This window comes from Eschscholzia californica, unplaced genomic scaffold (genome assembly GCF_041429995.1).
Source record: "Eschscholzia californica isolate CP2 unplaced genomic scaffold, dmEscCali1.0.p SCAF_6, whole genome shotgun sequence".
Taxonomy (NCBI): domain Eukaryota; kingdom Viridiplantae; phylum Streptophyta; class Magnoliopsida; order Ranunculales; family Papaveraceae; genus Eschscholzia; species Eschscholzia californica.
The window spans coordinates 33,122,322-33,139,223 of record NW_028238483.1 but is presented as its reverse complement, the minus strand read 5'-3'; the positions used below and the strand labels follow the sequence as shown (position 1 = coordinate 33,139,223).

General features: G+C 43.1%; 1 protein-coding gene across 1 annotated transcript; it reads right to left on the bottom strand.

Moving 5' to 3' along the window:
* Positions 1–344: 344 nt before the first annotated feature.
* Positions 345–3,470, bottom strand: LOC147533769 (calcium-dependent protein kinase 29-like). Its single transcript, XM_086650848.1, has 8 exons — positions 2,446–3,470; positions 2,020–2,163; positions 1,762–1,914; positions 1,555–1,670; positions 1,313–1,480; positions 1,103–1,230; positions 800–899; positions 345–713 (listed from the first exon to the last, which is right to left on the bottom strand). The coding sequence occupies exons 1-8, from the start codon at positions 3,191–3,193 to the stop codon at positions 636–638; spliced, it is 1,635 nt and encodes a 544-aa protein (XP_086506974.1). The 5' UTR covers positions 3,194–3,470; the 3' UTR covers positions 345–635.
* Between the last annotated feature and the right edge of the window lie 13,432 nt (positions 3,471–16,902).

Below are 16,902 nucleotides of genomic sequence, written 5' to 3'. Positions count from 1 at the left end.
GGCAATATAAGACACTCTAAACTTTTTCTTGCCTCCAATGGAGTTCTCTAAAATATTTCTTCTTAATAAACATGTCACACTCTTAAATTCAAAATGGAAAAAGTAGTTAAAAACAAGGGTTTCTATTGGTTTAAATGTTAGAGTTGCACTTAAGAGTCTCAAGAAGACACTCTAATTTTAGAGTGTCTCTCTTGAGAGTCTATAATAAATGCCTCCACATCATCGTGGAATATCAAATAGAGTGTCTCATTGGAGAAGGTTCTTTCATCTCTAAAAATCCCAAGTGTCACTCTAAGTTTTAGAGTTTGAGCGCCTCATTGGAGATGCTCTTACTTGCACAACAATGAAAATTGGTAACAGTAGTTATAACAGTTTATTGAGGATTTACATGCTTGAATTTGAATATATATATATATATATATATATATATATACATATATATTTCTTTGGAAGTCCTCCAAGGATTATTTCATGAACACTGCATTGACTGCTAAAGGAGCTCCATATTTCAGATTATAGATACATATACATAGTGTAATGTAGAATTTTTATTTTTCGTTTCCGCATGATGGTTGCTGAAGGAGAAAGTTTTTTTTTTTCGTTTCCACATGATGATTGCTGAAGGAGAAGAGTTTTTATCTTTGTTTTCCATCAAAATCTTGAGTTCCCTTTCGCATCATTGTTACAAACTCGTCATAATCAATGTTGCCATCCTACACCAGTAACTTCCTTGTTAGAGAAGACCCAGATGCTGCACTAATATAGTATAATGAATCTGAAAATAATGAGCAGAACTTACTTTATCTATATCGACATCATCAATGATTTCATCAATAGTATCTTCATCTCCCATTCCGTATTTACTCATTACTTGTTTCAGTTCATCTCTTGAGATAGACCTACCAACAAAGAATGAAACAACTCAGCTCATTCTCATCTCTGCTGAGCTAAGGTTCATGAACTACAATTGTTTTAATGTTTCTTTTACAGTATACCAGTAAAAAAGAATAACCCAATAGTGACATCCCGTGCCCACAGGTGAGACTTAATCAAATATGGTATTTTCTCCTCCATATATAAGGTAAGAGTTTTGAAAACTAACCCGCTTCCGTCTTTGTCAAAGTATTGAAAGGTTTTGTGCAAGTTTTCTTCTTTCTCGAGCCTATGTCGGTGCATTGTTGCAGTGATAAACTCATGGTAATCGATGGTCCCATTCCGATCAACATCAGCCTGTCAGGCAAAATAAAGGGTAAGAACTTTTGGTATGAAAGTAATCAAAGGATTAGAGAATTAGCTGGTATCTGAATCTCACTGCATCCATCAGCTGCCTAATTTCAGATTCTGTAAGCTTGGATCCAAGTCTAGTAAGTCCAGTTTTCAGCTCTTCAAAGGTAATTGTACCACTTCTATCAGTATCCATGTTGTTAAACATTTGCTGCAAACCCTTAATTTCTTCCTCTGTAAGATTCTCTGCCATGACCTTTAGCACACAAAATGGAAAAATTACGATCATATAAAACAAGATATGGGTTAGAATAGAAGATGAAATATGACCTTTAAAGCGAGTTTCTTTAACTTGTTCATTGCTTTGAATTGCTTCAACCTAATGAGGACAGCACTATCGATAGGCTTGTCAGATGCTTCACCACCTTCTTTCATCCATGGATGTTCTGTTTCAGATATATCACAAAAACGAAATGGTCATTAACCCATTTATCCATGTTTAAACAATCTTATCCTCTGATCAATAAATATACTAACCGAGGACTTCACTAGCAGTAATCCGTTTGCTTGCGTCTTGTGTCAACATCTTCCTAATGAGATCCTTGGCAGAATCAGATATCGAAGGCCATGGTGCGCTTTTGAAATCGATATGTCCTTCCAAAACAGCATCAAATATGCCCTTCTCTGTCTCTGTGGTCAATTTATTTTCATCAATGAAACTCAAGAAAGAACAGTTTTGGTTCTCTGAAACTTGAATTCTGCAGAACTGAAGTTAGAAATTTGAGATTGTGTTACCTGCCCAAAATGGAGGTACACCACTTAAGAGTATATATAAGATAACTCCTGCACTCCAAACATCTATTTCCTTTCCATAGTTTCGTCGCAATACCTCCGGTGCTACATAGTAAGCACTTCCTACAATGTCGCGGTAAACCTTCCCTGGGCACCACATATATAACCAATCAGACATACGAACACAAGAAATTACGTGGTTCAGTTTTACAGATGAAAGATTTACTCCACGAGAAATGGCGAAATGATTATACTATTATAAGAAAAATAGAATATTACTCCATATACTGGTAATCAAACAACGGCCCCGCCACCCAAAAATGTTTTTCTTGGCCGCACTGATTATACTATAACTATTCAAGAAACTTTGTCATCGAAGCATACAAAATCCATTAAGAAGGGAACTGATGAAAACAAAATGTTCATTACCTTCTTCGATGAAAACAGAGAGACCAAAATCAGTTGCTTTAAGAGGAGATTCGTCATCATGATTAACTAACAAGAAATTCTCAGGCTTCAAGTCTCTGTGCATAACTCCCATGAAATGACAAACATAAACAACATTCACAATTTGTCTAAATGTTGTTGCTGCTTCTTTCTCGGAATAGCTACCCTTTGCTGTAATCCTATCGAAAAGCTCTCCACCTGAACATAACTCCATAACCAAATGAACATTCTGTCTATCCTCGTAAGCTCCTTTGAATTCAACAATATTCGGTTGTCCTGTTAAATGTTGAAGAATCAAAATCTCTCTTCTAACATCTTCAATATCTTTCTTGTTTACAAGCTTTCTCTTTGATATTGACTTACAAGCATACTTTAATCCAGTAGCTTTCTCAGTACAAAGATAAGTTATTCCAAATTGTCCTCTTCCTAGTTCTTTATCAAGAACATAAATTGAGCTTAAATCACAAAGTGGGTTGCCCAAAATTGGACCAATTTGTGAAGATGGAATTTGTTTGGAAATGGGTGGTGGTTTTGGAGTTGCAGAACAAGTTGGCCAGCCTGACCTTGGTGGTGGTGGTGGTGGTGGAGCTGGTCTTGGTGGTTTGTTTATCTGTTCTTGGGTTGTTGTTGCTGTTCTCTTTGACGAGTTCGGATAGTGATGACGAGGAGGAGAACTTTCTGGTGAAGAAGAGATTGGAATATCATGTGATCTAGTAAAGCAAATACCCATTTTGATTAAATTTTATGTGGGTGTTTGTTAGTTTGATGAGATTGATAGTTTTTTGTTTGAGAATGAGAATTCTCAAGTTTTGAAGGATTTGAAAGAGATGAAGGGCATCAGTTTCTTTCTTTCATTCTTACTACTTCCTACTTTATTTTGTTCTTTTGTTTTGTTTAATAATTTAGGAAGATTTATTCTCTTCATTTACAAGTTCATTACTTTCTCTCAAGTACCTTGCTTAATTGAATTCAGGAGAGAGAAAGAGTTTTGTGTGTGTTGGATTCATATTCCAAACGTGTCTTCTAGTTCTAAATTTGCTTTGAAGAGGTTTTGTGGAAGAAGATACCAAAAGTGTAATAGTTAGGTTTTCAAAAGCTTTTGAATCACTTTAAAATTTGGTGTTGTCTTTTAGATCCTAACTTAGAAGTTTGTTAGTAGTACTATTTAGTAGTAAAAAAACAGAGTTCCTTTTATAAGCTTCTAATGACATGTATTTTAGTTAGAGAAAGCAAATACAATTTGTTGGTGTAAGATATCCCATACTAGAGAGAGTATACAATGATAGGAAACCCCCTTGATGACCTTCTCTGGGTGAACGCTTCGCTTACATGCCGAATATGTCCAATTAATCTTTTGTGTCAAAGCCTTCTAATGGTTTTTTTTTTTGGAGAAGATAAAATAGTATCATTAATGAAAAAACAATGCAATGGCAGAAGCCTAGATGGCTAACCATCCAATACACAGACAAAAGACAAGAAAATATAGATACATTAGGCTTATAGCCTAGATAAAGCATCCCAATTCCTAATGTATTGGCTAAAAGGGGTCGACTTGCTCCATAGTTGATTGGTTGCCCAATAGTGAATTAGGCTCTTAGCTTGAATGATGATATTATCCCGTGTAGCTTCTCTGTCACTTTCTATCTCCATAACTCTATAATTACGCTCTAACCATATGACCCAAATGATTGCCGGAGGGGTACAAAGATGGAGGAAGGATTTTCTATCTGTTACTTTCTTTGGTTTCCATTCTATCAAGAAGTTGGAGATTGATTGAGTGCTACTGTTTGTCTTAGTTAGTTCTAATTGTGTAAGAATATTCTGTGTCAAAGCCTTCTAATGGTTACTTTTAGTTTGGATTTGGATATGTAGGAGTTTGTCTTAATTAGTTCTAGTTGTGTTTTAATCTTCTGTGTCAAAACCTTCTAACGGTTACTTTTAGTTTGGATTTGAATTTTAGTAATTTTTTTTTTGTAACTACTACTAACTTATCTACGTGGTATTTTTTTTTTTGAGAAGATAAAATAGTATTATTCATGAGAAAATATAACAATGCAATGGTAGAAGCCTAGATGACTAGCCATTCATTACAAAGACACAAGACAAGAAAAGCAGATACAAGAGGCTTAAAGTCTATATAAAACATCTCAATTCCTGATGTATTGGCCAAAAGGGGTTGACTAGCTCCCTAGTTGATTGGTTGCCCAATAGTGAATTTGTCGTCAATAATGTTATTTCACCAGCTGGTAAACGTAAACTTCTAAGGTATTGTCGCGTTGTTATATAAATCAATCTCCACGACTTTTATTTGTGTGAAAAGAATGAGTAATTAGACTAAGGAATTGTGTCATATTCATTGACTATGCATCTCTACCTTAACGTCGTACGTGACACTTTTTCGGCCGTTCCTGTGTATGAACTTCTTAGTGATGTCTATACATAACTATTGTGTGTAAGTAGAGGTCTCACATGACAAGACTGTATCGTGAGTTGATAAGAATATGGATCGCCTCTACCAACTCTGAATGCAATGTGACAAATAGTAAGAGGTATTATCTTCCACCTAGAGGTCAAGGGTTCGAGGCACACGCTGAACAATTCAAAAAAAAGAAAAAAACAAATAGGTATAGGCCATTGGGTCAGCAAATGAGGGGTTGGGCATGTTCAGAGCATGAATTCTCTGTGCACGTCGATATCAATGAAAACCCGAAGAGAGGAAAATATTTCACCCTTACGAGACCAGTACAAAATATTGTTTATGAACACTTAGTAGTGTGTTGACCAAAAACTACACCTGGGCCCTCGACGATAAAATGTCCATCGAGACGTCAAGCCCAACCCGTCTCGCTTGTCCTTGTTTGGGCCCAGCCCAGAAGTCTCTTAATGGGCACTCGTCAACTAGACCCTAAAACTCGTGTCAAGGCCCAATCACGTGCAAAGAGTTTCCACGTGCACAAAGCTCCACACGCCCGAATCTCCACACGTCTGGCGCTCGACACGTCTATATCTCCACGTACCACGTGTAAGAGATTATTTAATGAAGAGATACTCTACATGTCAAATATATCCATAATGACAAAGATATCAGACTTGGTCAACGTAACCCCAACAACGAATATTCCCCCATTATTGACATGCATAACATGGTAACGTCTCAAATAAATACGAGACCATGCACATGCAGAGTAGTTGTCAGAGAACATGCACAACCGTTGTGCATGTACAGCCAGTGTACACGTCACCATATCCCAGGTATCTTGATATGCATTTACTCCGTAACGGTCAGCCTTTACTCCTCCCAACGGATCACTCCTCAAGCCTATATAAAGAGGAGCACTTTCATTTCTCAGATCATGGAATACAGGAAAAAGCAACCCATACAACTTCTTCTTCTCCACTCGCCCTCTGTTCTTCGATTATCCTCGAGACGTTTGCATACAAGTTCACCTGGTTCTGGTCCTCGACTCTACTAGACGTCTCAAGGGCGTTAAAGCTTATCTTGCTCGACGCTTCCTGCTCGACGCTTCCGGCTCGACGCTTCCTGCTCGACGCTTCCGGCTCGACGCTTCCTGCTCGACGCTTCCGGCTCGACGCTTCCTGCTCGACGCTTCCAGACGTCTTCGAGGAGATCACAACCTTCTTCTTGCTCGACGCTACTGGTAACATCTACTCTCATACTTCTGATCATCTCACTCCCGTAGATTCGAACTCCGGTCATTCTACGAGCCTAGCCACTCTCCGATAACACATCAACGGTTATACCCTCAGCTTTTCATTTATTATCCACTGTAATACTTTGCTGACTTGACCGTCGGAGGGCCCTTGGCAGGCACCATCCCGGTGTCCCCCCAAGCCTTCACGGGTTTGTTTGTGTCTGTTCACCTTCTTTTGCAGGTTTCTTTCACACGTTGCTGTTGCCCATCAATCAATAACTCGACGTTTGGAATTCCAGAAGACGTTTCAGCTACCGACCTTCTGACTTCCGACCCGTAGACTTCTCACCGTCTACAGTTTGGCGCCCACCGTGGGGCCTCAGCAACTAACAACGAAGACAATCAGCCAAATGGAAGAGAACATGACATCTACTCCTCTTGACGTTTCTGCTCAACTTGCTCTACTTAACGCCCAAATGCGAGAGAACGCTGAACGTGTCAAGGCGTTAGAGGAAGAAAATCAACTGGTCAGAGCAGAGAACCAGTTACTCCAAGAAAAAATTACGGAAATTTCTATGATGACTCCAGGAGGTTCCAGAATTCATACCTCGAGAAATACCCGACCAGTTACTACAAGTACAGAAGAAGCAGGCCCCTCGAGTCAAGAAGTTCCTGTAACAGCTGGAGGATCGACTCCAGTCCCTACCGCTACTCCTGTCACACCATTACGTGTCACCCAGCACACGCATCAAACTCTTCCAACTACTACACCCTTTTACTCTTCTCTCCCATATACTTTACCTACTATGTATCCTATGACAAACGGATCAACTCAAGCTAATGTATCTTCTGATTCGCTTCCGTTTGCGTTTACAGGTACTCCTTTAGAACAGGCAATGGCAAAGAAATTGGCAGAGATGGAAGCGTTGATTACACGTATTCCAGGAATGCCCACTCCTTTCAAAAAGAGTCTTCCTCACAGTTACGCTGACTCGCCCTTTGTCGACGCTATCGCTTTGGTGGAGATGCCAAAGAAGTTTTCTTTCCCAAACATGAAGATGTATGATGGTACGTCCGACCCAGATGACCACATTGCCTCTTACAAGCAGAGGATGTTCACAGCAGCTATTCCAAGAGACCTGCGTGAGGCATGCATGTGCAAAAGTTTTGGGTCTAGTCTCATCGGACCAGCATTACAGTGGTACACAAACCTCCCAAATAACTCAATTGCATCATTTGCCCAGTTGACGGACACCTTTGTCGAACAATTCGCCAGCAGCAAAAAGTTGGAAAAACTTTCTGGTGACTTGTACCGAGTCCACCAAAGAAGAGGAGAACCATTACGTGACTACGTGGGAAGATTTAACAGGGAGAAAGTATCTATCCCTTATTGTAACCAGGAAACTGCTGTAGACGCCTTCAGAAAAGGTCTTTTACCAGATGGAGAGCTTTACAAAGAACTCACAAAGTTCAACTGCACTACAATGGAAGACGTGTTAGCAAGGGCGTGGGTAGAAATTCGTTGGGAAGAAGACGAAGCTCACCGAAACAGGTCGTACTCGTATGAAGGAAGAAGCAGTGATCGACGCGCTAGACAGTCCGACAGAAGGACCGATCGTCGACATGCAGAACCATATCCAACATCCAGAGGACCCTTGCCCCGAGAGAACAGGAAACCATTCAACACCCCCTCTGGACGTCCAAGTGATAAGAATCAAGCGCCTGTTCGCTCCAAACTTCCGGAATACAATCTCAACATTGAACCTGTCGAAGTAGTCGCTGTAATGAAAGGAATGGGCAATGTAGTAAGATGGCCCGCCAAGACAAAAACTCCTAGCGATAAAAGAGACAATACCAAGTGGTGTGAGTTCCACGCTGACCACGGACACATGACCGCTGATTGCATAGCCCTTCGACTAGAAGTAGCTGAACTCTTGAAGAGAGGTCACCTCACTGACCTATTGACAGATAAAGGGAAAAATACTATAGCCCAAAGAGATGTTCATCCAAAGGAACCAGAGGAACCAACTCCAACAAAAACATGTTTGGTTATCACAGGAGGATCAGAAGTAAGCGGAGTCAGTCATTCAGCCGCCAAAAGAAGTGCACGTGTAGCAGCCAACCCAGACGCTCACTCATCTAAAACATCTTCACCTGTCTTCACAGACCAAGTTCTCAGCTTCCCAGACAATGAAGCATCAGGGCTCGTCAACCCTCATCATGACGCTCTCGTTATCTCACTTACTATTTCTAATGTTCTTGTTAAAAGAATACTTGTCGATAATGGTTCGTCTACTAACGTGTTGTTTTTACATGCATTGCGAGGAATGGGACTGGAAGAAACGAGTATATGTCGCCGACCCACCATTCTCATCGGTTTCAGCGGCGAGCAAAAGTACACGCTCGGCGAAATTTCTTTACCTGTTTTTGCAGGTGGAATCAACATGAGTACAACTTTCGTAGTACTCGACAGTCCCTCTGCCTACAACATCATACTTGGACGTCCTTGGATCCACAACATGAGGGCAGTCCCATCAACCTTCCACCAAGTTATAAGGTTCCCTACTCCGTGGGGGGTGCGTGAAGTTAAAGGCGAACAGAGCACGTCTCGAAACTGCTACAAAAACACCTTGAAGACGCCCAAAGCTCCTTTATAGCAATTACAGACAGAACAACTACTCCATAGTGACCCAGACAAGCCAACTATGGAGGAGTTGGACGAAGTACAGATTCACCCAGAGCTACCGGATCATAAAATACAGATCGGTTCGAGACTAAATCCTACGCTCAGAGAAAAGCTAGTAGAATTCCTCACGCTTCACCATGATTGCTTCGCATGGTCACACGCTGACATGACAGGTATTGATCCTCAAATCATAGTTCACAAATTGCAGGTCGACCCAAGTTTTTCTCCTGTCAGGCAAAAAAGGAGGAAGTTTGCTCCAGAGAGAAATAGAGTTATCAATGAAGAAGTTCAGAAATTGATCGATATCGGATCAGTACGCGAAGTCAATTATCCTGACTGGCTCGCTAATGTAGTAGTGGTAAGAAAGAAGAATGGTAAGTGGAGAGTCTGCATCGATTTCACCGACCTCAACAAAGCATGTCCGAAAGATTCTTTTCCATTGCCACATATTGACATGCTGGTCGACGCTACCTCTGGCCATGAACTTTTGAGTTTTATGGACGCCTTCTCCGGATACAACCAAATCTTGATGCATCCTGAAGATCAAGAGAAGACGGCTTTTGTGACGGAACGAGGTATCTTCTGTTATAAGGTGATGCCCTTTGGGTTAAAGAATGCAGGAGCCACTTATCAAAGACTCGTCAACAGAATGTTTGCCGAAATGCTAGGTGATACCATGGAAGTATATATTGACGACATGTTAGTCAAATCTTTGGAGGCTGAACAACATTTGGATCATCTCCGCCAAGCCTTCGACGTCCTTAAAAGGTCAAAAAACTTTGAGTGGACGCCAGCATGCGAAGACGCACTTCAACAACTCAAAGCGTACCTGACCTCTCCACCTCTACTATCAAAACCCAAAGAAGGTGAGAAACTTTACGTTTACTTGGCTGTTGCAGAAACGGCAGTAAGCGCCGTGCTAGTACGAGAGGAAGATAAAAAACAACTTCCAGTTTACTATGTGAGCAAGTCACTTCTAGACGCAGAGACGCGTTATAGCCAGTTGGAGAAGCTTGCACTTGCACTGGTCCACGCTGCTCGTAAACTCAGACCTTACTTCCAATGTCACTCGATGGTAGTGGTTACAGAATTCCCGCTGAAGAACATTCTCCATAAACCAGAACTCTCTGGACGCCTTACCAAATGGGCAGTGGAGCTGAGTGAGTATGACATTTCATACCAACCAAGGACCGCCATCAAATCACAGGTATTAGCGGATTTCCTTGTTGATTTTTCACCTAACATGCTAATGCAGGCAGAGAAAGAGTTGTTGTGTTTAACCGACAAAAGCGAACAGAAGTGGAACCTCTCAGTAGATGGTTCAAGCAACATGAATGGTGTAGGGTTGGGCATAGCTCTGACTTCTCCCGAAGGAGATCTAATACAACGAGCTATCCGTTGTGCGTTCAAAGCAACAAACAATGAAGCTGAGTACGAGGCACTTATAGCTGGACTTACACTTGCAAAAGAAATGGGAGTCCAGAGAGTAGACGTTAAGTCAGACTCCCAACTCATTGTCAACCAATTACAGGGAACATATCAAGCACGTGATGCCAAAATGACTGCATACCTTGCTCATGTAAAAGAATTACAGACTTCCTTCAAAGAAATGAACATAACACAGATACCTCGTCTAGAGAATGGACACGCTGATGCGCTCGCTAACCTCGGTTCTTCAATTCAAACAAAGGTAACTCAAAATATTCCTCTAGTTTTGCTTGAGTGGCCAGCAGTATGGAAAAATCCTACTTCAGAGGTAGCCGCTACGGATCAAACCGACAGTTGGATGAATCCTTTGATTCGATACTTGGAGAATGACGAGTTACCAGAAGACAAAGGAGAAGCAAGAAAGATTCGTGCTAAAGCTGCCCGATACACCATCCTAGATGGACAACTACTCAAGAGGTCATACTCAGGACCTTATCTCAAGTGTATCACCCCACAAGAAGCCAGGTACGTCCTCACTGAATTACATGCAGGAGAATGTGGGAATCATTCCGGAGGACGCAGTCTAACAGCTAGAGTACTCACTGCCGGGTACTATTGGCCAACTATGAGGTCAGATTGCATTGACTTCGTAAAAAAATGTGATAGTTGTCAGCGCTTCGCACCCACATCTCATCTCCCCCCAGAACGCCTCAACTCAATACTATCTCCTTGGCCATTCATGAAATGGGGGATGGACATAGTAGGAAAACTTCCTACAGCACCTGGACAACGGGTGTACATGTTAGCTGTGACGGACTACTTCACCAAATGGATTGAAGCAGAAGCATTCCACCAAGTCCGTGATAGAGAGGTAAAAAGTTTTATTTGGAAGAATGTCATTTGCAGGTTTGGCGTTCCAAAAGAAATTGTGACCGACAACGGTTCGCAATTCATTAGTTTCGACTTTCAAGATTTTTGCAAAGAATGGGGGATCAAACTAAACTTCTCAACTCCGAGATACCCCCAAGCAAATGGACAAGCTGAATCCTCCAACAAAACAATCATGAACACAATAAAGAAACGATTGAAGAAAGCCAAAGGCGCCTGGGCAGATGAACTACCAGGAGTCTTATGGGCGTACAGAACCACTGTTCGAACTCCGACAGGTGAAACTCCTTTCTCACTCGCTTATGGCTCAGAAGCCGTCATACCAGCAGAAGCAGGACTTCCTTCTACCCGTTACCAATGGACAGAAGAAGAAAGTAACTGGCAACAACTCAATCACAATCTCGACACGCTCGATGAAATTCGTGATATGGCAGCCATTAGAAATGCAGCTTACCAACAGAAAGTGGCACGTCATTACAACAGAAACATACGAGCTCGAACATTTAAGGTAGGAGATTGGGTACTTCGAAAGGTGTTCCAGAACACCAAAGAAAGCGGCGCTGGAAAACTTGCACCTATTTGGGAAGGCCCGTATCAGATCACTAAAGTGGTAGGACAAGGCGCGTATAAAATTCAAGCACAAGATGGACGTGACATAAACAACAGTTGGAATGCCGTGCATCTCAAACTGTATCATTTCTAAACTCTATTGTTACTTCTTTGTTTTCTCTCCTACTTGTACATGTACTGACTTAGGCATCGGAGAGTCGGTGGGATTTCCACCGACTATAGCCCCTCAACGGAAATTGTGCAGGTAAAAACATCTTCACACCAGTACACGTTTCACGCTCACAAGAACATGTCGAGAGGAAATGGGAAGTAGTTTTCGCACTCTAAACTCAAATATTCCATCTTTCGCTTCTCTTTTAGTACTTGACTAACTTGAGCGTCGGAGGGTCAATGGCTATGCCATTGACTACTTGTTTCCTCCCCCACAGGAAATCGAAGACACCTCTTGCCGAAGGTTAACACAGCCTAAGTCCAGCACAAAGTTCAGTACTACACTTAGGCTGGGGGGAGCACACTCATGATGTAATTTCACAGGACAAAGAGATGTAGGAAAAAACAAGCATGAACGAAGAAGCAATAAAATACGCATACAGACATGAGAAGAAGCAACATTGCACGTGAAGACGTATGAAGAAGCAACAGTTGAAGAAGCAATAAAATTCACATACAGACATGTGAAGAAGCAACATTGCACGTAAAGACATATGAAGAAGCAACAGATGAAGAACCAATAAAACGCATGAAAAGACGACACAAACCAGGTGTGAATGTACAACAAACTCAACTACAAGACAATCCGTTTGTCTACATTCGCAAGCATCGACAAAGTGGCAACCCGATTGCTCATTTTCTTTACATGTACTTAGCAACCCGATTGCTCATCTGTTTTACATGGACTCGGCAACCCGATTGCCACCCTTCCTATAAAAGGGTTACATACGACAACCCGATTGTCTTGTACTCGTACTAACGCACGAAATTTTCACATGTATCAATAAAGAATTTCCTGAGGTATTATTCACTTAAAATCTAAGTCTCTTACTTCTGCTTGTCTTTTTACATGCACAAAATACTTGCACAAGATTCGGCATGCTCCACTCCACATCTATAAAACATAAGTCAATATGACTCATAAAAGGCAACCCGTTTGCCCATACAAAGAACGTTCACACCTTGTGTGCACAGTATAAACGTAAACAAAATACTTCATTCATAACATAACAAGTGAGAATCAACGTCTCACCAAGTTCGAGTTGAAATACTTAAAAAGAATGGGGCAAAAACGCGCCCATTCACGAAGTTTATCAAACTAGTACTGAAACAAAAACAAACAAGCAAAGAAGGAAATAGAGTCCACGACTCGAAAGACATCTCTAGTCAGAGCAAGGATCCAAGCTGTAATCAATATCCTTCAGGGCCTCATAACGCTCAATCTCTCCTTCGAGGTCCCATCCTGCATGCTCGTTTGCGACGTACTGCTTCATCATCTCGCCTCGAGCTACTGCCACAGTATTGTAAGTCATCTCTTTAAGCACTCCCGCACACTTCTTATGCGAGATCTTCAGCTTGGAGTACTTGGCCTCTAACTCCTCATAGCGCCCTTGCATGGATCTCTCCGACTCTGCGCGGCGACTACTCTCCGCTTCGATCTGCGCGTTCAAAGAACTAATATGTTCCTGGGCGTAGTTCGCACTCATCATCGCCTACAACAAAGAATATGGACGTTAACACATACAAGTCGGGAAACCGATGATGTAACAGACGTCTACTCTAACATTTTCTGAACTACAAACCTGGTAACCACTAAGCGCAGTCTGCTCCAACGCCTTCTGAACACCTATCTTCTTAAGATAAGCCCTATCACTCTCAGAAGTTAAGGAGCTAGAAACACGTTGGAGGGAGGATGGGTCTTCGAACACCGACATCGAGGGGGAAAAATCCACATGCATCGCTCCAGAGTCTGGCTCATGCGTATTGACTCTCGAGGAAGAGGGCCCAATACCGGAAGTAGGGGGATGAACGAACACACACTCGGGAGACGTTTCGACTCTCGGCTTCTTCGTTGGAATTTTCTTCTTGGAGGCCACCTCCTTAGCCGATGGTACCTTAAAACTCTGTCTTGGAGCCATGTTTCCACCTGTAAGAAACAAAGGAAACAGCTGAAGAAAACATCTACTCGCACGAAGGAAACAGGTAAAAGTCAAACGACTGGAGAAAGCTGAAAGCAGAACACGTACCCTGTGCGCGTCTAGACTCAGTCTCTCCGAAAACCAACCTTTTCCAACTCCTCCTCAATGCGGGTTCCTCCCAAAATTTTTGGAGCCTGACTATCTGGTCGCCACGAGAAAATCCGTGCAAATTCCCGTCTGCTATATCTACATTACACAGAGTAGATGTCAGAGTAAAACACGTGGAGCAAAACATGTGGAGCAAAACACGTGGAGCAAAACATGTGGAGCAAAACATGTGAAATAAAACATGTGAAACAGAACATGTGAAACAAAACACGTGGAGCAAAACATGTGGAGCAAAACACGTGGAGCAAAACATGTGGAGCAAAACATGTGAAATAAAACATGTGAAACAAAACATGTGAAACAAAACACGTGGAGCAAAACATGTGGAGCAAAACATGTGAAATAAAACATGTGAAACAAAACATGTGAAACAAAACACGTGGAGCAAAACATGTGGAGCAAAACACGTGGAGCAAAACATGTGGAGCAGAACATGTGAAACAAAACACGCGAAACAAAACATGTGAAAACCAAACGCGTAAGAACAATGCGTGTGAAAGCGTAATCGACAATATGGGCGGCACTCACGAGCACTTCTCCATTTGAACGAGACATTCCCGCTCTCGCGCGGGGTAAACACACCGTCCCTCTTAACAAAGAAGAACCGGCGCTGCCAATTCTTTTCAGAACGTGGCAAACCGACTATAATCTTTGCCATCTTTGGACGGACTTTGAGTTGGTACTGCCTTGATCCATGATCATTTGCTTTCATGAAGTAGTGGGCAATTACATCTTGCGCGGTTAGAGGATCATTCAGATTCTCCCCAAGCTTCTCCAAGGCCATCAACAACCTCCACGCGTTCGGCATGAGTTGGGTGGGGGCTATCCCAAACCTAATCAACACATCCCTCACCAGACAAGAAATGGGGAATCGTACGCCCGCTTCCAGAAAGTTCTCATAAAAGGCATAATATCCAGGCCGACGCGACTCAACTACAGTTTCACCAAGTTCAGGCGCTCTCATCTTTAGAGTTGCTGGAATTTGATAGTTCACCCTGAGGTTTTCTACGCACTCCTCAGTCAGCACCGAGAGTTGTTGTTCCACATCGATCTCGTCATCAGAAGACGAGTCGACATGAGGCACTTCACCTAAATGCGGAGAAAGCTCAGCACTACTTTGTTCACGGTTGTATGGGAAAGTCCTGGCCATCCTACGTATCAAAGGGAAAACACACTCAGGAATGCCTCACGCGAGTACAAGACGGACTAACTGAAGATCGCGTACAAAATGGGGGCATGTACAAAATAAAGACACTTACGGATCAAGAACGCATATAGACGAGTCACGTTAAATTGAGGTATTTTCCGCACTACTTACAGGATTGAGTAATTTTTTGTGAATAGATACATGTCAGAGATCTCGCACGCATCCTCCTCATGAGTACGCGTACACACCTCCACCTCACAAGTTTGCATGTACAACTACGCATGTCATAAAGCTTTACATGTACTCCCACACGCGCTACTAATTTACGTGTACTCCTACATGCTTCACCGGTTCACTCGTGCGCCAATACGAATTACAAGTTTACTTGTACTACAACTACTAACAGTTTGCATGCACATTTACAACTACTCCTAGTTTACACAACAGCTACAGGTTTCCATGTATCCTTGTAACTACTACGAGTGAATGCATACGCCTACTACAAGTTCACATGCATACGGGAAGTTTCATACAAAGCACTAATATGGAAGAACATGCTAATCGGTAAGACAAACGGAAAATAACAAGTTCCATACGACGAGAACAGATCAAAGGATCGAAATTTCAAAAAATAAAAAAGTGACTTACTTGTTGAAAATTGGTATGAAGATCACGAAGAACGCGAAGAACAGGAGAAAACCGCTTCTAGGAATCCAGAGCTCTAAAAAAGCTTTCACAACACTGAACTTCAAGGGCCTAAGGACCCCTTTTATAGGACTCCCAACCCCTGATCAAAGGGCCATATTGACTCATGGGTCACATCGCCACATGGCAAGATCCTGATGACCCATGACATAAACGCCACCTGGGCGTCCACATGGCACCACTCCGCCAAGTCACCAAATTCGGTCTCCCCGAAAAAAGAACCCCCAGCGTCGTACCTCGACAACAGTGGACCCTCCGCGCTGCCCCGGCAGCGGGAGAAGCCTCCGCGCTGCCCCGGCAGCAAGAGCTCCCCACTGGCCCCACGCCGCCCAGCCGCGTGGGAAGCTCCACGCTGCCAGGCAGCGTGGGAAGCTCCACGCTGCCCAGCAGCGTGGAGATCCTGCCCCACGCTGCCAGGCAGCGTGGAAGGCTCCACGCTGCCCAGCAGCGTGGAGGTCCTGCTCCACGCTGCCAGGCAGCGTGGAGACCCTGCTCCACACTGCCAGGCAGCGTGGGGAACCTGCTCCACGCTGCCAGGCAGCGTGGAGACCCTGCTCCACGCTGCCAGGCAGCGTGGAGACCCTGCTCCACGCTGCCAGGCAGCGTGGGGAACCTGCTCCACGCTGCCAGGCAGCGTGGAGACCCTGCTCCACGCTGCCAGGCAGCGTGGAGACCTTGCTTCACGCCGGAAACCCGCCCGACGAACCTTCGACGTGTTCCGATAATGCGAGGGACATCTCGAAACCTGCCCGACGACGGGGAAGGTCTCCCGGACTTCTCCTCCCAAGCAGGGCTGCAACGTTGTTATCTGGTTCACACACCTGACACAGAAATCATCTAACCAACGGGACCGCCCTCGTTCCTTCCTTCTCATCTACTCTCCAAGGAAATAGACCATTTACTTAGAGAGTGGGGGACAAACTGTGTTGACCAAAAACTACACCTGGGCCCTCGACGATAAAATGTCCATCGAGACGTCAAGCCCAACCCGGCTCGCTTGTCCTTGTTTGGGCCCAGCCCAGAAGTCTCTTAATGGGCACTCGTCAACTAGACCCTAAAACTCGT

Excerpts from the sequence above, each read along its gene's own strand:
- LOC147533769 (XM_086650848.1), bottom strand. The coding sequence starts at position 3,193 with ATGGGTATTTGCTTTACTAGATCACATGATATTCCAATCTCTTCTTCA. Across the intron at positions 1,915-2,019 it reads TGTACCTCCATTTTGGGCAG|AGACAGAGAAGGGCATATTT; the intron begins GTAACACAATCT and ends AATTGACCACAG. Across the intron at positions 714-799 it reads ATGATGTCGATATAGATAAA|GATGGCAACATTGATTATGA; the intron begins GTAAGTTCTGCT and ends TTACTGGTGTAG.